The sequence below is a fragment of the Eriocheir sinensis genome, chromosome 25 (assembly GCF_024679095.1).
Source record: "Eriocheir sinensis breed Jianghai 21 chromosome 25, ASM2467909v1, whole genome shotgun sequence".
Taxonomy (NCBI): domain Eukaryota; kingdom Metazoa; phylum Arthropoda; class Malacostraca; order Decapoda; family Varunidae; genus Eriocheir; species Eriocheir sinensis.
Genome location: NC_066533.1, coordinates 9,589,941 through 9,617,498, shown reverse-complemented (window position 1 = coordinate 9,617,498; position 27,558 = coordinate 9,589,941). Strand labels below are relative to the sequence as shown.

Below are 27,558 nucleotides of genomic sequence, written 5' to 3'. Positions count from 1 at the left end.
GCATACAGTTTCCTATCCTTCCTTAATGTTTGGGATGCAGGGATACAAACTGCCATAAAGATATACATTTTACTGCGTGCAAGGCAATACACTGTCATAGGTTTAATATCTGGTTCTCAATGGATCTCCTAAGACTAAACATAACCATTCACATAGAGATGCTGTTCTACTTCATGAGTAGTACAAGAGAAATTATGGCAAAGTGGCATGATGAGATTCACATGCACCAACAAGGAGTGAATGTTCATGTATAATTCTTAGGGGTCAGAAGAACCTTCCACCATGAACCCCAGCTCAATGCTGCTTCAGTTCATAGCTTCACAAAATCTGACCACAAGAGCCTTTGAGTATGGAGATTGGTGGGTACTGATGAATACATAGATGACAAATGGCAGGTTGATCAAAGCCACCAAATCAGTATCACGCCAAACTTGTACACTTACTTTCTCATCTGGCCATGACCCTGGATTATCTGGCAAACAGACTTCTTTCAGGTGCAGAAAATCATCCACTGAATAGTGAGGCATACATTGAATATACTGATGTCAGGTCAAATCAGTGCAGTACATCCTAAGTGACTGATGCCATACTTAAGTAGGTTCAGGATGCAGGCCATGGAAAGGAGTGTACAAGATTTAACCTCATCCACCACCAGATGGCCTCTGAGCAGTAGGCCTCCACCTGCAACTGCTACTTGCACCAGTGTCTCCAGTCATGGGGTTGTATTCTGTAAGAACAATATGTTTGACTCAGGGATGGGACCAAATAAGTGTTGCTACTTGTATTGTACTGTTTGGAAAAAAAAGGGAATTTGAATGCAATATGTATTTAATATATGACTATATTCCAAAATAGTTAACAGTCAATGGCTAAATCACCTTATCTCATATTTAGTAATGTCTAATAATTTAATTTCACCCTAGCTACCTTTTTATAAATAGTAATCTAGTTGGTAACCTTGTACCAAAGGGTGAATTTGTACTGAACCTGTGATAAGCCTGGCTGTCTGCAGTTCATGCAAGGGCCAGTGGCTTGAGTGAGTGGCTATTTGATCACCACAAAGAGAGGATGTCCAGCCCAGAGTATAAATGTTTTGGACCCAAGCCTTGAGTTAATATCAATTCACAATATTAGAATTTGTATTTAGCTGAGTGTATTTGGTCCCATCCCTGGCTTTACCTACAACCATGGCACCAGAAGTTGTATGCCCACAAATATGATGAACCCCGTACTCCATAACAACAAAAGAACAGAAATATTTATGCCATGAAATCTAAACCACCTACACCATATACACCCATACTGCTCTATCTACCTAGGGTTATAAAATTCCCGGGAATTTTTAAATGAGAAACTTTCCACGCAAAATTTGGCAATTTTCAGGAACTTTGAGAATTGATTAAAAAAATCCAAGTTTGTCCATGGCATCCTTTCTGTGTGAGTAGGGTGGGGGTGGGGGGGGGGGGGGGCCCTGAGGGTATTGTTGCTTCTTTAGACATCAATTTTAGGAGGCTGTTAGTGAATGTCCCTGAGCCTGGTGGTGGTGAGGGCAGGATTGTTTAAGTGACGCCTATTGAGGCTCATGCTGCCCTCCGGTTAAGCTAACCTAACCTAACAAAACCCCAAACAGTTACAATAGATCTTGACTCAGAAAATTCATAAAAGCTGCCTTAATGAGACTTTCTATACAACAAAGTGAGGTCATCATTTGTTTATTTATACCATAAGGTGCTGGCAATCATGTGTTTGAAGATATCCCAAACTTAACCTAACATAACAGAACCCCAAACAGTTACTATACACCTTGACTCAGAAAATTAATATATGCTTCCTTACTAATGAGACTCCCTATACAACAAAGTGAGGTCTTTCTTTGTTGATTTATATCATGAGGTGCTCGCTATCATGTGTTTTAAGATACTATATATTTAATCTAACCTAACATCAAAACCCCAAACAGTTACTATAGGTCTTAACTCAGAAAATTGATATATGCTTCCTTACTAATGAGACTTTCTATACAACAGAGTGAGGTCAGTCTTTGTTGATTTATACCATAAGGTGTTGGCTATCATGTGTTTGAAGATATCGTAAACTTAACCTAACCTAATAAAACACCAAACTGTTTCAATAGGTCTTGACTCAGAAAATTCATATAAGCTTCCTTACCACAAAGTGAGGTAATTCTTTGTTAATTTAAACCATAAGATGCTGGATATCATGTGTTTAAAGATACCCTAAACTTAACCTAACCTAACAAAACCCCAAACTCAAAAATTCATATATGCTTCCTTACTAATAAGACTTTCTATACAACAAAGTGAGGTCATTCTTTGTTGATTTATACCATAAGGTGTTGGCTATCATGTGTTTGAAGATACCTTAACCCTTTCACTGTGCAGGCTTGGAAGGTGACTATCCCCCCAGGTGCAGTCGGGCAACCCAATGTGGGGTCTCTTTTAACCTCTGTATCTCAAAAACTATTCATCACAGCTAAAAACCAAAAACATAATTGGAAAGAGGAGGCACAGATCTATAGGATTCAGTTATGTATGCACGTTCAGGGGGTGTTGAATGTCAACACTTACGTCAGTGCGAGCGCCTCGGTCAGCCATATTATGGCAACTGTGGACATCTCTCCATGAGGTGCTGGCAAGGTAGTATTGCCTACTGCAATATTTATAACTATTTGGTCAAAGAATCAGTCAGGTGATAGGTGAAACTATGCAAAAATGCTGCTATATTGGACAAAAACATCCACCAGTTACTCGTCCATAGATTTTCCACCAAATTTAGTGGAGAACCCACTCAATTGGCAATCCTGTGTTATGAGAAATAGTGTTGGAAAACACTCATACGTGGGAGATTTGAGTGCGGCTGGAGCTCGCAGCGAGCGTTTAGCACCACCAGCAAATGATGCCACCACTCGCTGCGAGCGTTTAGCAGTGAAAGGGTTAAACTTAACCTAACCTAACTAAACCCCAAACAGTTACTATATGTCTTGACTCAGAAAATTCATATAAGCTTCCTTACTAATGAGACTTTCTAAACAACAGAGTGAGGTCATTCTTTGTTGATATATACCTTACAGTGGTGGCAATCATGTGTTTGAAGACATCCTAAACTTAACCTAACCTAATCTAACAAAACCCCAAACATTACTATAGGTCTTGACTCATAAAATTCATATATGCTTCCTTACTAATGAGACTTTCTATACAACAAAGTGAGGTCATTCTTTGTTGATTTATACCATAAGATACATGCTATCATGTGTTTGAAGATACCTAAACTTAACCTAACAAAACCCCAAACATTACTATAGGTCTTGACAGAAAATTCATATATGCTTCCCTACTAATGAGACTTTCTATATAACAAAGTGAGGTCAGTCTTTGTTGATTTATACCATAAGGTGCTGGCTATTATGTGTTTGAAGATATCCTAAACTTAACCTAACACAACAAGACCCCAAACAAATACGGTCTTGCTTGACTCAGAAAATTCATATATGCTCCATTACTAATGAGACTTTCTATACAGTAAAGTGAGGTTAATCTTTGTTGATTTATACCATAAGGTGCTGGCTAAACTTAACCTAACCTAACCTAACAAAACCCCAAACAGTTACTATAGGTCTTGACTCAGAAAATTGATATATATGCTTCCTTACTAATGAGATTTTCAATACAAAAAAGTGAGGCCATTCTGTTAATTCATACCATCAGTTGCTGGCTACCATGTGTTTGAAGATACCCTAAACTTAACCTAACCTAATAAAAACCCAAACAGTTACGATAGGTCTTGACTAAGAAAATTCATATATGATTCCTTACTAATGAGACTTTCTATGCAATAGAGTGAGGTTGTTTTTTGTTGATTTATACCATAAGTTGCTGGCTATCATGTGTCTGAAGATACCCTAAACTTAACCTAACCTAATCAAACAACACCCCAAACTGTTACTATGTTACTATTCAGAAAATTCATATATGATTCCTTACTAATGAGACTTTCTATACAACAATGTGAGTTCAAACTTTGTTGATTTATACCATAAGGTGCTGACTATCATGTGTTTGAAGATGCCCTAAACTTAACCTAACCTAACAAAATTCCAAAGAGTATTATATGTCTTGACTCAGAAAATACATATATGCTTCCTTACTAATGAGACTATCTATACAACAAAGTGAGGTTATTTTTTGTTGATTTATACCATAAGTTGCTGGCTATCATGTGTTTGAAGATACTCGAAACTTAACCTAACCTAACAAAAATCACTAAGTTACCATACGTCTTGGCACAGAAAATTCTCATATGCTTCCTTACTGGCTGAGTGAGGTCATTCTTTGTTATTTTGCGCCATAGGCTGTTGCCTATTATGTGTTTGAAGATGCCCTAAACTTAACCTAACCTAACAAAATCACAAAAAGTTATCATATGTCTTGACTCAGAAAAATCATCTATTCTTCCTTACTAAATAAGACTTTCTATGTAACACAGTGAAGGCTTTCTTTGTTAATTTATGCTATAGGTGTCTGGATATCATGTGTTTGAAAGTTCCTTAACCCTTTCGATGCTAAATACTCGCAACGAGGACCTGCATAACATGCCAGTGGTGCTAAATCCTCGCTGCAAGTTCCAGTCGCACTCAAATTTCCCACATATGAGTGTTTCAACAATATTTCTCACCCCACAGCATGCCAATTCAGTGGGTTTTCCACTAAATTTGGTGGAAAATCATATCAGACTAGCATGGAAAATCTACAAACGAGTAACCTGACTGATTCTTTGACCAAATAGTTGTGAATTTTGCAGTTGGCAATACTACCTTGCCAGCAATACATGAAGAGATCTCCGCAGATGTCTCAATATGGCAGTGACATAAGTGTTCACAGGCAACACCCCCTGAACGTGCTTGTCCGTTCGCAGGAGAGGCATACATAACCGAATCCTATAGATCTGTGCCTCCTCTTTCCTCTGATTTTGGTTTCTAGCTGTGATGAATAGTTTTCGAGATAAGAGGTTAAAAGAGACCCCCCTCCCCCCACTGGGCTGCCCAAGTGAGCCTGGGGGGATAGTCACCTCCCTCGCCATGCACAGTGATAGGGTTAAACTTAACCTAACCTATTGGAAATACAATTTCTGTTGCTTAAAACTTTTTAAGTAATAGTTATATTAACCAAAATTGGTTTGTTTATTAATACAAATACACGCAATTTTTTTTAATTCCCGAAAATTCCCAAAATTCTTTTTTTCCAGAAACTCTCCCACCCTTTGCAACCCTATATCTACCCCAAGACTAAAAGGAAACTAAACCAAGAATACTAAATTGTCCACAGAATGCCATGCAATTTAACCTGTGTTACTAATAGATCTCTGTTGTATAGTGATTAGGACAACTAGCTTTAAATACATGGGCCTGGGTTTCCATCCCAGCAGTCAACATGCAGCCTAATCAGCTATTCACTCCCTTTTGGGCTGATCAGTAAATGAGTACCTGGAGAATCCTGGGGAAGGAATACTGTAGTAACCCTGAAGTTACACTTCCCCTGCTCTCTGGGGTAATGGGTTTTTAGCCACTGCAGGCTCAAGGGCTAATAAGATGAGATGAGGACCAAGGCCACACACAACTAGCTTTGTGTTACTAATCATATTCACTGAACAGCTTTTACTGCCTCAGTACAGTGAATATTTTTTACACCATCCTTAGATATGTAAGGTCCTTCTACTTTTTGCTAAGCATATAGAAAAAGGTATGTTTTCTTGCATCACTTTATGTATTATGCCATCTTTCAATGATCACAAAACCAGTCCAGTACTAATTAATTTACACAACTGCCACCTATTGCTGCTGAAGTCAAATACTGCATCATTATAACAGCTCAAATCCCCAAAAACTGCTCAAGACAGAGACCAAAGACAATGACAATTTGAAAAAAATAAATTAAAAATCCTCCCAGCACCTACCTGGTCTTAGCCTTGCTTTGGGTGCTGACTTCCCTTTGGCACTGCTGACACTGGCAGAGGCAGCACTACTGTCTGGAGATCTCAACGTCCGGCCTCCACTGGGCTGTTTACTCTCCCACTCCTTAATTTTCTCTTCCTTCTTTTTCTCCATCATCTGAAAACATTCAGTGGCATAAGAATACTGTCACTTTTAAATCATGATAATACAAGAGGCTATTTTCAATACGTATGTAATTTCAGTAATTTGATTGTGTAGCAGAGTAACTTTATGGTGTGTGAGTTATGACAGACACCTGCATGTGTTGCACCTCACCCACCTCTTTCTTCTTCTCCAAGCTGATGGCAGCTGCAATGTTGTACTGCTCCTGCATCCTGCGGCGAGCTTCGTCAATAGCTCGCTGTTTGGCAAGGAAGGCATCTGGTTCTGCAAAGGGTATGGCACTAACTAACATCACTGCTTATCAAAAGACAAATATTAATCACTTTAATCAAGTTGCATTAACTTTCACCAGGACCTTCAGAACCTATTCCTGATAAATTTACTAGAAGTGTACATGCAAATTCTTGCAATCATGGTGAATCAGTCATGATAAAAGTTTCATAAGCCTTGCTCTTATATCATTTAGTATGCACACTGAAACCACAGAAGTTCATGTATTGCCACTGAACACAACGTAATATGCAACACTGTATAAGAATACTTGTGAGCAACAAATGGCACCCCGGCAAGACTACCACAAGACCCCATCGGATGACTTTCCCAAAGACTGAATGTTCTGAGTCTATTATTTCTCTAATCAAGATTAGGAAACAAAAATACACACAAATTTTGGTGGTTGCCATTATATAGGTAATAATTGTTAGTGTTAATGAACAAGATTATACAACTATAGCTAACCTTCTAACCTAGTTTAGAGTAATTTGCTATCAAAATGATTTATAATTAGAGGAATTTACTTACCTCTGTGGTTCTCTGCAGCTTCCTTTTCTTCCTCCCTCTTCCTAAGCCAACTCTGCACCTTAGGTCCAAACTGAATCCAAGCAATGCAGCCCAGCAGAAAGACGCCTACAGCATGCCATCCATTGGCAGCCAAAAATGATGTTGCTGTAAAGAGAAAATAAGATAATGAGCTGGATAATGCAGCAACCTCCTTCACACATCACCTAAGAAAAATTTCTGCTCTACTGAAATCTGAGGAAAATATTCAAGGTTTGCTGTTCAAGAAATGTTCCTATCAGGAAGCTATATGCATCTAAGTACATTTAAAATGAGCTTAGAGTTCAGCATCTACATACCTGAACAATGTGGACAACTGTGACTCAAACTCTAGATCACTGCAGGATGAAGATATGAGGTAAGAATGCACAACACAACTCTATACTATTGTCAGAAACAAACACACTCATGAGCCACAAAACTGTTACTGAGGATACTTTATTTTTTCCTCTGTGAGTAAATCTCAAACACATTCTGCAACAAAACTATTGTAATGTAATCTGCATCATTAATCCTGAACTCAAGTTTGTTACAACTTACCTGAGGTTATGACGTATGTGAGGAATCTTGGGTTCTGCTGCTGGAGGGTGGGTGGATGGAGGCCTTCTACATCCTCCTCCTCTATCTCGTCAGGCTCAGCAATGAGCTGCTCTGGCTCCCCCATGCTGAAGAGAAATCAGTATGCCATAGAACAAGTGAAGGATTAGGTATATAATATGCTGTTCCTGCTCGACCTCCACCAAAAGGTTTAATGCTTTAAAAGTGAAATTTGGGTGCTACTTTAGTATGCGGTCTACTGCAGTATTTGTAGTCTACCCCAGTATGCACCAAGTGTGGTTCTATAGTGTGTGGTCTACTGGTCAGACCTGTCTCCCGAGACCTCATCTGATGTTGTATTGTTACCTGAGTGCTCCTCACCTGACCTGTCTCTGGAGACCTTAGCTTGACCAGAGTAATGACCTGACCACAGTCAGGTCATAACTTCATGCTACTTCATGTTACTTCATGATTTGCTGGTCGACAGAAATATGACCGTGGGAGAAACGGCGACAGTGCTCCTCTCTCAGAAGACAGTGATGCAGCTACACAAAACAACAGGAACCACGGCCGTAAAATTGATGGTCTTTGGGTCTTCAGTCTCAACCAAGGCTCTGACTGTCGCTACTTTCATGTGGAAAGGTGTGACAGAAACACTCTATTGCCAATTATTGAGCGGGAGTGTGAAAAAGGTTCCGTAATGACCTTACCACAGTTGTTCATTACTTCATGTTGCCTGAGTGCTCCTGACCAGTCTATATAAAAGGACAATCAATGAACACCCATGTCATTATCCTCCTTGGCATTGAAGTCGATAGCATCAGTTCAGGTCATTCTGCTAACAGTTACTACAATCAGCACTATTCAGCTTGTTTTCATTATCCTGCAGTATAAGGTTCCTGTAGTGAGGTAGACTGCACGCTGAAATATAAAATATGGTGGTAGACCGCACGCTAAAGTAGAAATGGCCAGGTAGACCACGTACTAAAGTAGAACCGAAATTTGTATATACTTGTGTTTTAAAACCAGTCATGCCAAGCAGAATTCAAGTTTCATTATCCACCAGCTTCCTCCAATACAAACCTGCCATTTTCACCCTCCTCCTCCTCCTGCCTTCCCATCAGTGATTAATTTAAGTACTACATATGTGTATTCCTTTACTTCAGGATCTTCAAGGGCAAAACTATTTTTTCTCATGGATTTTCAGACAGCATATGTGGTCTGTTGGCAGTTTCATAAACCATTAGTTTGCATACAGGGATGGAGGAGAGTAATAAAAAGAATAAAAAAAAAAAAAATAAAAAAAAAGATTTGCTAAGAAAAGTTATGAAATTCTTTAAAAAACAATCACAGAATATAAGGAAAAATTTTTCACGACACCTGCGCCTTAGAGAACCAGACTCAAGAAAGGCTTCCATCCCCTTGACTCGCACACAAGGCAGAACTTACCAAAATCTTCCTCTTAACTCAGAATATGACTGAATATGAATGTGAGTGATTTTAGGATAAATCTTAAGAATAGCGGCTCATAGCGGGTGCGCATTTAGGGCACAGTGTGGTGGTAATTACAACATTTCTAGCACATACGACGGGGTTTTTAACAACCAGACAGGCGTGTTTATGTCACAAGGGGTTTATTTTTCCACGCTGGCCTCACGATTTCTTATAAGTCAATGGGTGATGAGACTGCGATCTCCGGGGTGAAGAAAGGGAAGAGCCCGTGTAGAAAAATACACCCCTTGTGACATAAACACGCCTGTCCACTTGTCAAAACCCCGTTGTACGTACTAGAAATGTTGTAATTACCACCACACCATGCCCTAAATGCGCACCCGCTAGGAGCCACTATTCTTAAGATTTACCGATTTTAGCCTTTCCTTAATTAATAAACCAAATGACAGTAATTGTATATCACGTCACTGCCCTGGACCCAACCAAATCCAGCCCCCACACCCCTTGACTCACACACAAGATAAAACTTCTCAGAACTTTCCTGTTTATATACTCAGTATGAAACAATACAGTGGAACCTGAAAAAAAAAATCCTCTTTACTCATGACAAAACTGAGTGAGGTGCGAGTGTTTCAAACCTTTCCTTGACATTAAAACAAATGACAGTAATTAAGTATCGTGCCACTGCTCTGGCTGCCAACCAAACCCAGCCTGGCACACCCCTTGACACACACTACAAAAATTTAACAAAATTTTCCTGTTTTGAGAAATTCTTCCTACTTTTCCTATTTCTCCACCCAAATTTAACCTCTCATTCTTTCTGCTTGTGTGAGAGCAGTGTCTAGCAGGCTCTTTTGTTGCTGTTTTTGTTTTTTGGCCATGACCCGCCTCCCTTGCTAAAAAAAAAAAATAAATAAATATAAAATACTCAAGAAAACAACAGTGGAGCTTGATCAAAATTTTCCTATTTACTCAGAAAGCTAAATGAGAATGTGAGTGATTTTAACCCTTCCTTGGCGGTAAAAACAAATTTGAAACCCCTTCAGCATGTTACAGTTAAGACTGGTTATATTGGTTGTATGGACATTGAACCCTTCAAAGAGCACCAAGGCGTTCGTGGGTGTGAAAGTGGTGACAATATAGAATAATACTGTTATATTAACATGTTCATAACTCACTTCTTACCCCCCCAAACTACTCATCTGTTATTATACATCCCCATACATATCTTTTACTAACGTTCAAAACCCTGAGAAAACGGTTACTTTAATGGAAATGCTGCAAAAATACTAATAAAACCAATCTTTGCCACACATGTAATAGTGTACTGCAGTGAAGAAAATTAAGCTACAGTACCATTGAAAAGCAAAGTGTGTGAATAAACAGAAGAGAGGACTGAGAGGAGGGCATAAGAAGCGATACACGGCGTTACAGGTCAAAAGAAGAAGACATGACCTGACCTGACCTCGACCTCCGAAAACTCAGTGACCTGTCTCCCCTAAAAATGGTGAAACAGCCCACCCAACACCCGGGGAGTATAATAAACAACTAAGAATCCATATATAGTTCTACTTTATACTAATTAAGACTATTTTACACCTTTAACATATAAGAGGAAACTAATGACGAGGTTGTCCTAATAATGGCTTTCACGTCACTTAATTATCTTTATCTGTTGGTCTGGAGTCTTTAAATAATGCCTCGGCGCTTCTAGACACTCCCTGACTCATTTATTATATTCTCACCTTCAGGAGGTCACGGGGAGCGAGTCAGCATGAGTCAAAATAAGGGAGGAAGGGTGACTTTTTCTCCCCCTGTACGATCCTCGGCCTGTTTACGAAGACGTGTCCTGTGTTACCAAATTATCGTACTCAGAACATTGTATCTATCTTTTTCAGACCAAAAACTACCGCACCCACACAAATAGCGATATTTAATTGAAGTTATCATTAAAATTCGTGAATTAGTGATATTTTGCGGTAGTTATGGGTCAGAATCTAGAAAATGCAATTTGATGAGTACGACAATCTCTCACTATCAAGCATACCAACCCTTTCCTTCTTTCTTGTTTTACTTCTTCTTGTGACCTTATTGTGAGCTTTGTCATTTCGTCACTTATTAGATCTACTTTCCTTGCTTTTCTGGTTCCTTTTTTACCTTTCATTCTACATTGAACCACTTTTTTCCTCCCTTTTACTTCCAGACCTCACATGGCTGCCAACCCGCCTATTGCGTCATTGCCCGAATACATTATTTTATGGGTCATGTTTGGACGTAAAGGTTTTCCAATGCACCATTAGGAAAATTTAGATGTATTTAACGATTGACGATACTGTTAGGAATTAAGGGTTGTTTGGGAAGTGTTGGTAAGCTGTATAGCGAAACGAAGCATTAGTAATATATAGTTTCAACGAGTCGAATGTACTCGAATCGAATGTTCTAGAATAAATCGAATTTTACGCGTAAACGTGCAAGCTAGCCCCGCCTCAGTCAGTAGCAAGGAAACTATAGTCTAAAGTCATATATATATATATATATATATATATATATATATATATATATATATCATCTGAATGAATAACAAAATAACAAAAAACTGCTTGTACTGATAGGAGATAGGGAAGATGGTACTAATGGCAAATGAGTTTCCCATTTGATGATGAGATGTATGCCAACGGGTCTAAGGCATCAAAACCCACATTGGTATAAAGAGAGACCAGTTAATGTGGTGATTTCTAAATGACTCTGCCTAACGGTCAAGGTAGTAACTACTTGAAGTCTCTTTTGTCAACAGATATGAATGATCAGAAACTGAAACCTTCCCAAAAGGTAGCTAGACAGGGCTTGTCTCTCTGCCAAGCAGAGCTGAAAGAAAAAAGCAGACAGACCATCTGCTGTGATCATTGTGTGAAAAAAATTCATTCAGAAGATAATGGGTCATCCTCTTCCAGGGCGACATATATATATATAGAAAGAGATGCCCTAAAAAGAATTTATACCAATTACTGTACTATGTTATAGAAATACTATTATTTCAAAAAAAATTTTTTAAAGAGGAAATTTCTGCATAAATAAGTGATTTTTATTCTTATTTCACTCTCAAAACGTTCATGGGGGATATCAATTTGTAGTGATTCCCTTCAGTAGTTTTCTCTCGGGTCTCAATGGGATATATATATATATATATATATATATATATATATATATAGTCTCCTTGGTCACTATATAGCCAGCCTTCACGCGGACGCGGTGAACATGGTCATTCACCTGTAAACTTCGCCGGTGTAAACACCCAGTCAGCGGTTTGCCTTAGTGGCGTCACATACACCAGACTTGGCAACGTGGCTCATGCGATGGTGCCGCACCATTCACGTATTACCCGGCCTTCCGCTACCACGGAAGACTCACATAGGTCTCACTTTCGCGTCCTGCACAGCCAAGCAAAATATATTATATATAACGTAAATGAGAGAGAGAGAGAGAGAGAGAGAGAGAGGGGAGGAGGGGGTAGAGAGCTCCACTGAGGAGAGTGATGGGGTAGCTACGTGATGTGGCAGTAGCGCGCGGCTCAGGGGAGCCGTGCCTAAAGGCTCAAGTTAGATTTGATAGACTATAGCAGGGTGACCAGCCCATAATAGAAGGTGAGTCGATCGGTGAGTGTGAGTGCGGCCTATGTGTATCGCATAAAATTAACAATAATACATAACTAGTACCAAACCATCATCATATTTGTTATGGCGCCTCCATCATCTAGAGGCACCGGTGTGGTGTCATGAGACAGCCTCTATAATAAGACATCCCATCCTGATCTGCGCATGCGCGGGCTTTGTTTACAAACAGAGGGTGGATGAGCTATGACACGGTACCGTGTCTTTTGTCGACTGCCTATCATGAAACGTCCCACCTGTTATTCTTAATATATATCTTTTTTTAAGTGATAAATGAGATAACCTACACCCTTTGTATGTCAGTAAATGATAAATGAGGTAACCTAGCTGCACCCCTTGTAGCCAGTAAATGTGATAAATGAGATAACCTGCACCCTTTTTTTTTGTGGGGGGGTATTTCATTGGGGCTATACCCCAATGGAGGAAGGCGGTGCATGCCGCGCAACCCCCCAGACGGCTGGTAGAGAGATACCCAATTCTTTCAAGGAGGAGGCCCAACAACGGGGCTGAGGGTGTCGGAAAGAGCCCACCTTTCCACCCCCATGGTAACTGATAGGTCACGAACCCACGCCCCAGCAACCCGCCGAAGCGCAAGGCAGAGACTCTACCACGGGACCACGGGAGCCCCCCAACGTGCACCCTTGTATTTCAGTAAATATTCTCCCGCTGTCTCCTCAGATTTCTCTTCTCATCGACGGTCATGTTTCTTGGATACTCTCCATTTAGTAGTATCTGAATAATAGGGTCCATGTCATCCTTGAATTTGGCCATTTTCCCACAATAGCTGCCATGGTGCCTTGCCGCCATCTTGCCTGGGACAAACGACGATATCAACACTGTTTGTAAACATTGGGTTCCGCGCATGCGCAGATCAGGATGGGATGTCTTATTATAGCCGGATGTCTCATGACACCACACCGGGTTTGGCCTAAAAGAGGGAGTGACTTAACTATCCTTGGCTGGGAATCGAACCTGGGACCACGTACGACTCTACGCCACCCCTCCATCCATCCACCTTGAGATAATGGAAATAAGGAAACAGCAAACAGATGAAAAGGCGAGGATGGAGGAGGTTGAGGAGGAAGAATAAGGGTGATGGGGTAAGAAAAGCAACAAGGAAGATAAGAAATAGGAGATAAAAATGAAGGAAGAGGGAAAGAGAAAGAGGAAGGGAGGGAAAAGGGGAGGAGAGGAGGGTATAAGATGGGTAGGGTAAGGAGAATAAGAAGTAAGAAATAAAGAAGAGAAAAGGGAGGTTGAGGGAAAGAGAAAATTTAAGGGAAGGAAAGGAAGGATATATCAAAGGTCATAAGGGCACCTGTAGACTTCTTGTATGGTCAAATAAAAGCAAGGAAAGGGTGATACTAAAAACAAGAAAAGGATGATACAGCACTAGGAAGAGGAGTTTCAGTTTATAATATCAAAACAAAGAGTGTGTGTGGATTCATTGATGGAAGGAAAGGTTGCCAGGTGTGGTGATTCTGCAACGAAAATCAGCAGAATGTGATAATGGTGGGAAAAGGTAAGCCAGAGCAGAAGGGGCAGGAGAAATAGAGAGCGGAGGAGACAGGGAGAGAGGGGGTGTGACTGGAGCTGGGAAGTGGGAGGAACATAATAACAAGTGTAATACTGCCTGGCGGTGTAATGTTGAGAGTGAGGGGAAGGGGTAACATTTTGAAATACATGGGACTGGAGTTGATCATTTATTCTAGACCCCTTGGATTTTGCCATGGGGTGGGAGGTGGGGGGGATAATCCTTTAGCAAATAGCCCCTTTTTTACAAAGGAAGCAGCTCAAGGGCACAAAAAGAAAGTGTAGAAAAAAAAGCCCGATAATCATTGCTCCTATAAAAGATGAAGTAAAGAGTGGCCAAAAGAGAGGTCAATTTCGGGTGGAGACTGGAGAGGTGTTTTGATACACTCCTCTACAGGGATTCAAACCCTGGACGAAGAAAATGCAGGGAGGTCCATCAATCCACCCAGAGAGCAAGGAGAGGCCTCTGCCCCAGCATCACACACCAATCCCTGGTCTCACAACAGCCCCCTGACATCAACAAACTTGGAAATGGGGTGGAGGACTAGATGCACCCAAATACTGGTGGATGCTTCTCAGGTCAAGGGAATTTGGGGCCTTCCTTAATTGTGTCTGACGGTTCACTGCAAAGTGGCGGATGAGGTATTTTCTCACTTCTGGCATTCAAGTCCTTGAGGCACCAACAGTCATACATAGTATTGTATAAACATTTATTGAAGACTTGTGTATGCATTAAAAAAGTTGTAACAGATGACTTATAAATTATTATACACAGTTTAGGTGATGAACCAGTCAAGGTGGGCTACATTAAAGTGGCAACAAATGAGGTGATTGGGTCAGCACAGCTACTCAGCACAGTCATATGACATCGAGCACAGTTGCTGACTCATAAAAGGCTACATAGAAATCAGTGGATATAATAAATAACTTCTGCTCATTTTTTCATACCTTGAGATGCTGATCATACTACACCAGCACATCAGCTTTTAAACAGCAGTGTGTTAATGGCATACTCCCATTCATCTTCCCTGTTGTAGCTTTGTCCATAAGGGGTCACTTCGTGGCAACACTATCAGCTCAGATTTATAGAAGTTCAAAACAGATTAGAAAAACAAACAACAGTTAACATTAAAATGAAACAACTATTTTGAAGTAAAATAGTGCCTTTTCTCTACAGTATATGCTTGATGTATAATAGTAATGCCAATACAGACACTAAATGTTCATTTTACTTAGTAATGACTTGAGGGCAGATAAACAGCTAACATGTGAGGGCACTGCCATTATTCTGAGTCTGTGGTGCACCCCAGCATCCGGGACTTTTCTGTACTCTTGATGTTTTCCCTTACAGAACGGGGGGGGGAAAAAAAAAAAAAAAAAAAAATCACTCGTTGGCTTGACATGAGAAGAGCATACATAGACTGTGACAGATTTAAGTAGGTGAGAATATAAATAAAAGTCTTACTACAGTATTGATAGGGAGAATAAGGTACGTAGAGAGTGGAACAATCTCTCTGTAAAGCCTGAAGATTAAAGGAAGTTTTATGATTCAAGAAAATCGGTAAACTAAACTCTATGACATGTAAGTAGCAGTATTGCACAGTGTACATGTAAAAACAATTAACCAACGCTTGACTGCCGACAGTCAGCCAAGCATCTTGTGCACCTTCTTTGGTATGTTGGGACATGAAACCTTAGGACTGACAACAAACAATTTAGGATTTAAACATTTCACTAGCTATGTTCTTAGAGAGGAAATAAATACTGTTCATTGGTTCTCATGTGTGTTAAAAAAAAGGTCACTAATGTTTTGAGATTAATATCTTCTTTACATTTTGGAATATATGAATGGTCCCAAAAAGTCATAAATACTGTTTTATAATGCTAAAACTATGTTGTTATCAACAAATTCAGTAAAAACACAAGTTTTGCAAATTTCTTTCCCTTCAAATTGCTTAACAAAATAATCTAAAGCTGACTGCTTCATCATACTCTCAAAGGACATGTGCTCAGTGGCTCACAGACTTGTATATTTAGTAATACAAAATTACTTTTAATCAAAGGCTGATATAGAATTAAAACATTAATTAAAAATTTAGAAGACAAGAAAAAATGATACAAGGTAACATTGAATTTTGGTAGGTACTTGTGAGTGAGTGACAACTTCAAACAAAGTCATTACACAATCCATGTTGTAAGAATATAAGACTAAACAACACCTTGAAAGATGAAGCAGCAACATAGGACAGAACACTGAGCATGGAGACAAAGAAGGACTCAATTTACAGAGGTCTAAAGGCTGACAAATCACTGAGCATTAAGAAATTGGACATCATTTCTAGTGTTTTCAGAATTACTGATGTGAAATTTATTTGATTCCTTATATAAAAACAATGAAGTAGTGTTAATGACTACGGTCATGAAGTTAAGTACACTTATTACTGATGACTACCTACTTCATTTACAATAAGAAGCTCACTATGCACAACTTACACTCATCCCTTTCTTAAGCAATGTTATACAATTGACCAAAAATACTGTGAATGCAACAAAAACAAGACAAAATGATCCAAGAACATTCATGAGGACTCACGTAAATGCATGAGTAAAGTGGCGCTTAACTGCCTTCATAGTATGAAGGAAATGTTGGCCTACTGCTTTATGGGAAGGGATAGCAGTGATAAAATAAAAGTTTGTCCCACCATTGCCTAACAGTTTTCTTATCACAGATTCCTAACAAGTGTGACACCAGACGACAAAAGGATCACTGCAGTGGCTCTGGTGCCCTTATAAGAGGGTGGCTCACTCACATGCTTTGTTATATAAGTGAAATCATACCAGCACCTTCAAAAGAACTTACATTATATTGCTCTAATATGTTTCTTTTAATATTTCATATATAATATATCTTGGACACATGCAAGATACCTTCAGTGTTAGTGCAGTGCCTGTTACCTGACACTAAATTTTCTTTGTACTTTTAAACACCATCAAACACTCAACCCCTTTCACTATGTTCCTCCAGCTTCTTGAATCCACAAACATCCACAATACTTAAGAAGACAGCATATTTTTAAAGTCTGCAAAATGACTTTTTATAAATATATTTAGAAATTCCATTGACCATACCATTTATGTTCTTTGCATAATATTCTTTAAAGAAAGCATTAATGGTGGATCTTAAACTAGTTTCCTCTCAAACATGATTATCTTAACCTTTAAGGATTCAATACTCTATTTTCCTTCCTGCAAAAATAACCACCATAACAACTCTGTAGTGCTCTGTGCATGTGACAAGAGCTTTACTTTTATACTTCACACTACCAATAGTAACTGTAAAGGCTTACTCAGAAACACTATAGATTTCAACATGCTTTTCATCATTTGGATGAAATTATCAAGATGTGGTTAGTTCAGTGTCACAAAAATGATTTGCATCAATGCTCAATATTGTTTCCAGGTAAATAAAAACATTGCTTACTCACAACACTTACACTTGATGATAATATGGTTCTTAAAGAGTCATTTCATTCTACTTTTTGTTTCCTTCAGTATTCATCACCTTATTCTTATTCCTATTTATCTTCAACTTCCCTCTTTTGCAGACATTAGCAAATTCATTAAATAATTAATTTTCTCTATTCCAAGAAGTCATAACTGTATTATCTAAACAATGAACTTTATTAATAATTCTTTTGAAAACCTGTCTTCATCTTTCTTATAATTTGTACACTAATGTGTTACAAGAAAGATGAAGAGAAAACAATGGCATTAATGTGGTAAAATATATAATGATGGAAACTGAATACAATTCTTGTAAATGACAGTTTCAGTGACTGATAAAAAAAGGATTTACATACGTTATGAAATGTTTTAATCTATATCTGCAAGACACAGAAGTTGTAAGTGTAAAAGGAATATGAAGGTATCTTAAGAGAAACAAAGAGTGAAGTAGCATTTAGAAACCTTGTATAGTTGAAGGCAATAAACAGTGTGTGATCAAGTTGAGTGAACAAATAATGTAGGAGGTGAATGAGTTTAGTGGGTTTGTGTATGTTGGCTAAATTTTACACAAGCATGTACGACGGATGGAAGGCTGTTAGAAAGCCAAGCAGGGGAGGAAGATGGTGGGATCCCTGGGGTGTATGATGAAGGGGAATCATGAGCAATGGAGAGACAGTAGCCTACTACCATAGCATAAGAAAAGAAGGATCTGAGATGTGACTGTGAAGAGAAAAGAAAAGAAGAATGGGAGTGAATGTCTTTTAGGTAATTAAAATATCCAAAATACCCATAAAATAGTTGGCAGGGTTGATAAAGGTATTGGGATGAGCCGTTGAGTGGATAAACTCAGCACACTACAGAGAAAATAGGGAGGATGAGGTGACAAGGTAGATATGGGAGGTTTAAGAAAACAACTTATAAATTGCAAGACTGGGTATTACAAGAGTGGAAGTTGAAGACCAGAATATTCAAGGACAGAGCATGTGGACTGGAGGAAGAGGAGACTATTCTGCCTGGGTCCTCCTTTGTGGAAGTTTGTGAGAGTCAGTGTCAGCTAAAGGTGTTGACATGTGATGGTATTGCTGGTCAAGGGGACTAAACCTTATTTTCAACATAAAAGTTGGAAGTTTCAGTAAACCTCAAGTAATTTCAGGTCTTTGAGGTATTTAGTGATGAGGAATATCCAAGTCTGATTATATACTAGTAGAATAAATACCAATACTGTGTTAGGTTCTTTGGATCATGGAAAATTGTTATTGGTGTTCTTACACCAGTTATACGATTAACTTCCACTACCTCACTAAATAGTACCTATCCCATAAAATGGAATAACTAAAATTATGTAATTTTATTCATAATATTCAAAAGTATTTGGAGGCTATAAAATATGATTTTATGATTTTTTAAATTCTATCAGTAATTTAGTTAATTTTGGCACCTCTTTGTCATATAACAACAGAGAGAAAAATCATTGTTGTCAATAAGAACAAGAATGAAGACACAAATTCTGAAATGTAATTAAGATTCTAAGAATTTCACTATACTGGAAAAAAAGGTTTGCAATGTTAAGCTTGAGTTTTCTGGACAAAGTAGCCAAGCTTTAGTTACATTAAAATCTACAATCAAAATCCTCTATCCACATGTAATATTGCTATTATGTAGGAGTTTCTTTACAATGTAATATCTTAGAAAACAAGCTATGACAGATAAATTATGTTCACCTATGGTGGACATGAGCATCACAAACCACACCAAAAAGGTACAGGACTGTGTTTCTTGCCATCCATGACTGGAGGCGCCTTGGGCAGCCCCAGGAGAACCGTTTCAATGAGGCACTCACCCAGCAAACCTGGGCTGGCCTGGGCTGGGCTGGGCTGACAAGGGCTGCAGCTTGTAATCAATTTTCAACATGTTTTTTGTAAATGGTACAAGTATCCCAAAACCCTTTAAAAAGTGGGAGAAAAACAAACTTCATTCATCCCTTCTATCAAAATTAATAAAACAAAATATATCACATTCAGGCCTCAAAACTTCAGCATATAAAATAAAACCAACAGTGGAATGTATTTGGATTTAAGAACTTTTAAACCTCAATATCAAAATAACAACAAACGAATGCATGCTTCTTTGGGAAATTGAAAGCTTGTAATGACAATGATAATGATGATGATGATGCAAAAATAGGTTCAGTTAATATGGTACATTACTGATGTATGCAATTTTAGGCATTGCAGTGGAATATATGGTTACTTTCCCATAGAAAAAAGGCAGATGGAAATCAACATTTTGGATTTTCTATGGTCTGTACAGCGAGTTAACTAATAAAGAATACTTGTAAAGTGGAATACCCTTGCATATGTACCTCCGATACCTTATTCCCTCCAAGACACTGGAAAAAATGGAAAAGGTAACATCTACATTTATCTAAGTATTCTTTACTTTTGGAGGTTCTCTATGACTTTTCAAGAAAATTGACATTCCATTTCTCCAATAAAAAAGATATTCTGAGTGGCTGCCGCTCTCCTTCCATCAGTGTTAACATGGCAGCAGCCTCCAGCCACAGCCCAGCCAGTGCACTCAATGCATCTCTCAGGAACTTGGTAGTGTTCAAAAGAAGAAAATGCCACACAACAACACATAAACTAACACCAAAAATACTCTTGACTACAAGGGGCGACTAGTTAAGCCAAAACACAAGAGCAGCACCACCGAGGGAGAGCACCCACAGGAAGTGCAACGACACCCAAAACAACTGCCATCTAAAGGTCAACAGCGTAGAAAGACACGATGATACAAATCTCAACGTTAGAAAGATAACACCATCAACAGGATTTAGGCACGTCTCATAATGGTAAATGTGGTAAAAATATTGTGAACAATATCAAAGTTTCTGCTTAGTACATTAATCATAAATACAAAACTAGACCAAGACTGTGTGCAGTTTGCTCACTAAAAATATATACATGCACATTGTGAAATTTTCAAAAGTAATTCTAATACATATCATTATGCATTGTGACCAAAAAAAAAAAATAATAATAATGTAATACAAATAACACCTATAATACTGATACCTTATAATAACCTTGGTGGAGATGGAATGATTCATTATACACACTGGAGACACCAGCAGCGAGGGAGGCTGGCCCAGCACGCGCCCCACCACCAGTGTTAGCTCATCCCTCACCCAAAAATAGTGACAGCTTTGTGTGCCAGCCATACATGGTGTGTGAGGCGGCGCTCCTCCCTGACCATGACACACACAAACTGCAGGTGATGAGGCAGCTGTGCATGGGTACAGCACCCCCAAGAGGCTGAGGAATATAGCTGCCTTAATGAGTGTGGTGACTGTCTTTGTAAACTATAAGGTGAGTGTAGGAAAGCTGCCAAAGGTCCAGCAACAACAAAAAACAGTAAAAAAAATGCAATTAATGAAGAGACACTCTACAATGTCTCACATGAAGAAGTAACATGATATACCATTTGAAATACAACAACAGTTTTAATGAACTGTATCAGTGCATATGCATGTGTTTATCTAAGGTATTAAAGAAAGTGTGAATATCAAACACATAGCTCTAACATGTATATGGTATATACAAATCACTGAATTCATCACTCCATTGTGTGCTTCTTAAGTACACAATGGAGCTAAAATATGGATCAGCCATACAAATTACTACTAAACATCAGGTGAACACAGCTCCAGCCTGACCAGCACTTGACTACATCAGAAGTGCTGTGGCTGAAAAGAGATGGCTCTGTCCTCAACCAGCACATGTCAGCACTGGGAGCATTTGTCTCATGATGCAAGGATCATGGTCTTGAAGAGTAGAAAACAAGGATTGTTACAATGTTATTGTAAAGGCAACAATATTATATCCTTGAACTTTTGACAGAATCTTGCAAAACTGCAAGACTGTCCATTATGAGGTAAAAGTTAGAAAATATGACAGCCATGTGGAGAACATTTGTATCGAGAAGTTTACAGCATATAAAACTGACCGGAACATCAGTGATACAAATGGATCTACAAGTATACATCATTACAAATGATGCTATGTAATGTACTAAAGAGTACTACCAAAAATCATTATGACTAATACACAATAATTCCAGGATAAGAGCTGTCCTGAAGAACTGTGTGGGCACCAAAACAATGTAAGGAAGATGTAACTGTTAAACACCTTACAACAGGTGTACTTAAAATCCAATACAGAATTAATCTATAGAGTTCATAAAAGAATTACATATATCACATAAAATATGAAAATATAATTAAATAAACAGCATCAATTGCATAAGTGACTGCTATTTCATTAACTTAGAAGGTAACAGTAATATTACAAAAAGATGACTAGCCTAACTTCATTATTGGAGCCCATGGTGTACAAAATGGCCAGGCCTTAGTAACAACATACAATTTGGCTAGTGTAGAAAAATCAATATCATTTATGTCATGGGGGAGTGCAAACACCTGCAGGATGCAAACTCTGCCACAACCATGTGATTCAGTCAGTAATTATTCTCACCATGTAAATTTCACTTAAATATGAAAAGATTTAAAATTATAAAATAAATACTATAACCTATTTTATAATAAATACAACCCAGCATCACTCACTGCTAGGCTGGAGAGACTTATGATGAAAATATAATTATGTAAAACACTTTGTACTTGGAGAAATTTTGCAATAATCATAAATCACACATGATTTACATTATGTAAAATCCTTTCAACTAAAGTCCTTCACATACTCAGGTATGAATAAAATCAGAGTTCTTATATCCAATGGTGACAGACATTAAGCACATCCTAAGTTTATGTGCTCATCAGTAAACATTTATGGGAAAACTTAACCATGTGACTTACTCTCCTTGATTTCACGAATACCTTGTTGAATCCGCTTGATGTGACCAATCTTTGTTATGCCCAACTCTTTGAGGTCCCTGGAAGCACAAAATAAAAATCATCATTCACCCCCTCATAACCTGCTAAGTATGTTAGAAGCTATTGAAAAAAAAAAATGATCATAAGACAAAGAAAGAGACTAATATGTGTATCAGGGTCTAGTATTATATAGCCTTCTACCTCATTAGTTAGATATAACTTTATAATACCTTTATGGTAATATATACCCAAACAATGTGACCCCTTGCCTACCAAGCCCTGAGCTTTTCACTCACCTCCTCTCCAAGTTGAGAAGCTCAGCACCTCGAATGTCATGGCTGAAGAAGGACTCTTGGTACTCTGACAGCAGCAGTGTATCCAGCCACCCTGCCACCTCCTCTGTGCCCCACTCCCTCACCTCCTTCTCAAAGGTGCCTCGTCGCCCTTCACGCTTCAGCTTCAGTTTAAACAACCCCTTGGAGTGAGCCCTCTTTGGCTCTCCCTAAAAAAAAAAAATCATTGTCACTGACATAGACATAGTAAAAAAAAATATATATATATATTTTGTATTTCCTGTGGTTCACTATCACACAGCACAAAGTTTTCTTTATAATAAAAAAAAACATTAGTTGCAAAAGTCTGAACTGTATTTTTAAATCTATAAGTCAAGTTTGTTGAATAACTCACTTCCTCTTCTGAAACAAAGTGCATGAGGCTGTCCTTTTCATGCACAGGCTTCAGCACACCATCGAAGGAAGACAGGGCAGTCTGGAGGCTGTCTGCCAGCGTCTGGCTAATTACCTGAAAGTCATTTCTCAATAAATACTACAAAATACTCAAAGACGGACTTTCACATAACTTTAATTGGTGATTAATGTATCTATCTATAAACATAAACCAAACCAAGGAACTCAACACTAAAATAAGGGACAATATACACCCAGGGAACTACAAAGATCTAGAATGTGAAAGATAACACTCAGTTACTAATTCTAAAGCTTACAGAAGGATCCTCCTTTAGTGTGCGCAGAACTTCTGTCTGAAGATGTCTTATGTTGTGCACCAGCTCAGTTGCCAACATTCTCAGGTTTGGCTGCAAGTGTACACATCACCGCATTACACACAAAACAATCTCAAGCCCAAAACTGATCATACTGCATTCTAGAATAATTCACAATGGGCCTTGCTTAATTACCTTGCCAGGAAACTACTATTACTTGCATTATAAAAATATCAGAACCTCAATGTAGTTTTCTAATGGACTTACACTCTCAATGACTCTGTTGTCACGCCACACTTTCTCCAGACACGACAAGGCTGAGGCGGCCAGCTCTCCAAAGGCTGTCTCCAGAGAGGAAGTGGCTGCTGCTGCTGCTTTCACACACACAATGATGTCTGAAACCTGTGGGGGCAGAGTGCATAAAGTGTGAGTCATCTCTGATGATGATGATTGATTTAAAGCTCTGGACGTTATACTCTTCAGCTCCTTACACTACTGACTTCTCTTCTCAGCTACTTCTCTGCAGATCTTCAAGCTGCCCTTTCCCAGACACTCTCCAACCTTGTTGTGGCTAACACCATCATTCACTCTTCCTATCAAGCTTTGTTTCATGAGATAAATGCTTTTTTTCTACCCTTTCCCTTGACCATCTATATTTGTGGGCATCCTTATATCTAACAAATTACATGATAAACAAAGGTAATCAGTCATGGGAATATCACAAATTGGAGTTGAATGCATCACCAAACACATTCATGAAAATCCTCATCACTGTTGTGCTCTAAAAGAAAACAATAACTAGTTAGCCTTACGGTGGTGGCCAGCATTGCCAAGACGGGCAGCTCCTCATCAGCCAGTAAGGTCAGCTGTTTGGTTTGGCTGCCTAAACTGCGCTGTTTCTCCTCCCATGCCTTCAGCGACACTTCCAAGTCCTGCAAAACAAAACAACATACATAAACATAAATTGGCAAGAAAACTTATTTATCATTTTGCCATTTAATCACTGGGACATTACTAATGACTCATTCAAACATAGATTCTTATACCATCACTTAATCAAGCAATTGATTCATAGGCTACTGTGTGTTCTTGGAGCCAATAATGCTGTGCAAGCAATGTTGAGAGATTAATAAAGTCAAAATGCCCTGACCATCAATCTAAGGAACAGGAGGTGGAGTGACATGAGGGACGGGGATGTGCCTGCCCTCCGTGGATGGTTTCAGTACTTACTCTATTCCTGCACAGCATCTGCACTCTGTTTTTGTGGACAATTCGAACTATTCCTGGTGGCTGTGTCCACGCCTCCCCATCAACTTGGATAGGAACACCTTCTTCCCCTAGAGAGTAAAAAATATTAATATACTATTTTTTACTTATGTCAAGGAAATCATACTTTTAACTGAGTTTTGTTTGTTTGTTTGCATGTACTAGCATATTATTCTATATTTCAGAGTCTGAGAGTTGGTAGCCAAAGGGCCAAAGAGAAATCTTTTTTATGCAGATTCAGGTCCAGGCACAGTTACACCTAGATTATCTTAGGTAACCAATAAAGTCATCAAAGTTATAAGAAAATTATCCACCTCCAGCAATTCCTTCACTTACCAGCCTCGCCAAGGATTGTGATCTTGATGCTTGAGCACTGGGCTATCCGGTGGTGCTGCAGATTTATTATTCGAGACGCAGCCATTTGTGCTGAGCCAAACACTGCCACAACCTCCAAAATTCGGTCATCAAAACTTGGTGCCAAGAAACTGTCGTCTTCTTTTGTTCCTCCCCAGAAGTTGGTGCCTCCCATAAAACTGAAAAGAATATCAGACTTCCTATAAGTATATATTTGTTTTTATATTTTCAAAGCCAGTCACTATAGAAACCTAAATGTACACAATAAAAAAAATATTATTACCAATAAGGACACATGATTTTAGATGTCAATGGACTGCCCTCAACTGTATCTTGTGAGATCCATTATATATCCCTCTAACAGTTTCATCTTCTAGCATATTACCTTATAAATATTTTCCGTATCCATTGCCAAGTAGCATCACAAATGAGCAACACGAGGAACAGTGAAAACAACACCTACCTAGATCACTAACACCAATTTCCAACTTCAACAAGTGATCTGTCACTTTTGTTATCTAAGGAATGCAAAAAAAATATAACAATAACCTGTGGTGCCAAAGGAGATAACCTATTTAGCTAATGATAACTTTCATGCATGACAGAGGGCCATGAATCTCACCTGGGAATATTTAGCACAACTATGCCCTGCAGGGACGGCAGAGGAATCCTTTCTCCATCACACTCAAGTTGCACTCGTTGGTCCAGATTCTTGTAGGTTTTCTGAGGGTGTTATTGATTCTATTAATACATACAATCCTGTCAGTTGTCATTAAGTTACAATATTAAAAGTTCACTCTAAAGTAAATACCCTGTAATAAACACCACTGAGTGCCGGAGATCGAACCCGGGCCTTCTGAGTAGAAGTCTGGCCAGCATACCGACCACACCACGGATGAGCTAAAAGGTCACCGTGCCAGAGGCCACTTCTGCGGCCCATACCTGATGCCCCAGCCCCGCACTGTGGACATGAAGGTGAAGGTGACCCCACTCAAACTCGTGACTGGTCAGAAATGCTTTTAATCAACCCCTTTGGCACATACGGTGCATATATGCATTAGAGAAACTGCAATAACAGTGAAAAAATCCTGTAATAAACACCACTGAGTGCTGTTTCCGACCAGTCACGTGTGAGCGGGGTCACCTTCACCTTCATGCCGACAGTGTGGGGCTGGGGCATCAGGTATGGGCCACAGAAGTGGCCTCTGGCACAGTGACCTTTTAGTGGTTGATATGCTGCCCAGACTTCTACTCAGAAGGCCCGGGTTCAATCCCTGGCACTCAGTGGCGTTCATTACGGGATTTTTTTCACTGTGTTGCAGGTAACTCGATTTATGTGAGTATTGTGTCCTTGAAGAGGTCGTGTAAATCAAAAACAATGTAAATCAAATAAGAGGTAGGTTTCTATCGAAAAATAAATATTTACTTCATTCAGAGAGAGATTTACATAGATTTACATAGATTTACATAGAAAATCAGACCACACAGACCCCATGGTCCAGACTTGGTGGTCTGTCCTTAAACCTAAGTGATTTTACATTAATCAGAAGACTCCAAAACGTTGCATTTCTACTCTAGTTGATATTAAGTTGAAGGAAGTGACGGTCGAGCTTATTTTTGAAGGAGTCAATCGTGTTACACTGGACCACAGCTTATTCCATTCTGAAGAAAATTTGGTGCAGTCTGAATTTACTTGTCTACATCTGAGTTTTACGCCATTGTTGTGTCATCGATCATAAACAATGTTGATCTGTCTACATTCGTGAAACCATTAAGTATTTTAAAACATTCGATCAGTTTTCCAAGAGAGAACATGTTAAGGGATCATTTGAACACCTTCTAATTTAGCAATATCCTTTGCATGGTGGGGAGACCAAACTGTACCGCATATTCCAAGTGGGGTCTGACTAAACTGTTGTAGAGCGGAGTATTACATCTTTATTCTTAAATAAAAGTTTCTTTTAATGAAGCCCAACATTCTGTTCGCTTATTTGCTGCATCGATGCATTGCTGTGAGAATTTGAGGTTTGACGCGATTTTGACCCCCAAGTCATTGAACGCTAATCAAACTTTTATTCCCAACTTGAAGGACCTGGCACTTGGGCATCTCCCATCTATCCCACTGTTGAAATTTTGAGGCTTTGCCTGTGCAATCCCTTGGAGGCTTTGCCTGTCTTCTTCAGTGAGAAAATCTTTGTGTCGCCTGCAAATTTACTAATGTGAGTCCAACATCCACGTCGTTGATGTAAATAATGAAGAGCACACTGAGCTAAGCCACGATGACCGGGGACGCCCTGAGAGAGAGAGAGAGAGAGAGAGAGAGAGAGAGAGAGAGAGAGAGAGAGAGAGAGAGAGAGAGAGAGAGAGAGAGAGAGAGAGAGAG

At 39.0% G+C, this 27,558-nt stretch overlaps 2 protein-coding genes across 8 annotated transcripts in view; both read right to left on the bottom strand.

The window, feature by feature from the left end:
- Positions 1-55: 55 nt before the first annotated feature.
- Positions 56-10,826, bottom strand: LOC127003318 (selenoprotein S-like). Its single transcript, XM_050869814.1, has 6 exons — positions 10,705-10,826; positions 7,511-7,635; positions 6,935-7,078; positions 6,291-6,397; positions 5,974-6,127; positions 56-727 (listed from the first exon to the last, which is right to left on the bottom strand). Exons 2-6 carry the CDS (start codon positions 7,632-7,634, stop codon positions 642-644), a joined length of 615 nt encoding a protein of 204 aa, XP_050725771.1. The 5' UTR covers position 7,635; positions 10,705-10,826; the 3' UTR covers positions 56-641.
- Positions 10,827-14,853: 4,027 nt separating this feature from the next.
- Positions 14,854-27,558, bottom strand: part of LOC127003317 (diacylglycerol kinase eta-like) — a 144,300-nt gene continuing 131,595 nt past the window's right edge. For all 7 annotated transcript variants that reach the window (XM_050869807.1, XM_050869806.1, XM_050869812.1 and 4 more), the window contains 9 exons: positions 25,798-25,898; positions 25,158-25,354; positions 24,786-24,892; positions 24,368-24,487; positions 23,823-23,957; positions 23,559-23,648; positions 23,243-23,356; positions 22,852-23,057; positions 14,854-22,614 (listed from right to left, as the gene is read on the bottom strand). In XM_050869807.1, the coding sequence (XP_050725764.1) occupies positions 22,521-22,614; positions 22,852-23,057; positions 23,243-23,356; positions 23,559-23,648; positions 23,823-23,957; positions 24,368-24,487; positions 24,786-24,892; positions 25,158-25,354; positions 25,798-25,898 (1,164 nt within the window). In that variant the 3' untranslated portion in view covers positions 14,854-22,520. The remainder of the gene's footprint in view (positions 22,615-22,851; positions 23,058-23,242; positions 23,357-23,558; positions 23,649-23,822; positions 23,958-24,367; positions 24,488-24,785; positions 24,893-25,157; positions 25,355-25,797; positions 25,899-27,558) is intronic.

Coding starts and splice junctions, on each gene's coding strand:
- LOC127003318 (XM_050869814.1), bottom strand. CDS start 7,634: ATGGGGGAGCCAGAGCAGCTCATTGCTGAGCCTGACGAGATAGAGGAG. Junction 7,079..7,510: donor CACATACGTCATAACCTCAG/GTAAGTTGTAAC, acceptor TTCTCTTTACAG/CAACATCATTTTTGGCTGCC. Junction 6,398..6,934: donor AGCTGCAGAGAACCACAGAG/GTAAGTAAATTC, acceptor TACCCTTTGCAG/AACCAGATGCCTTCCTTGCC.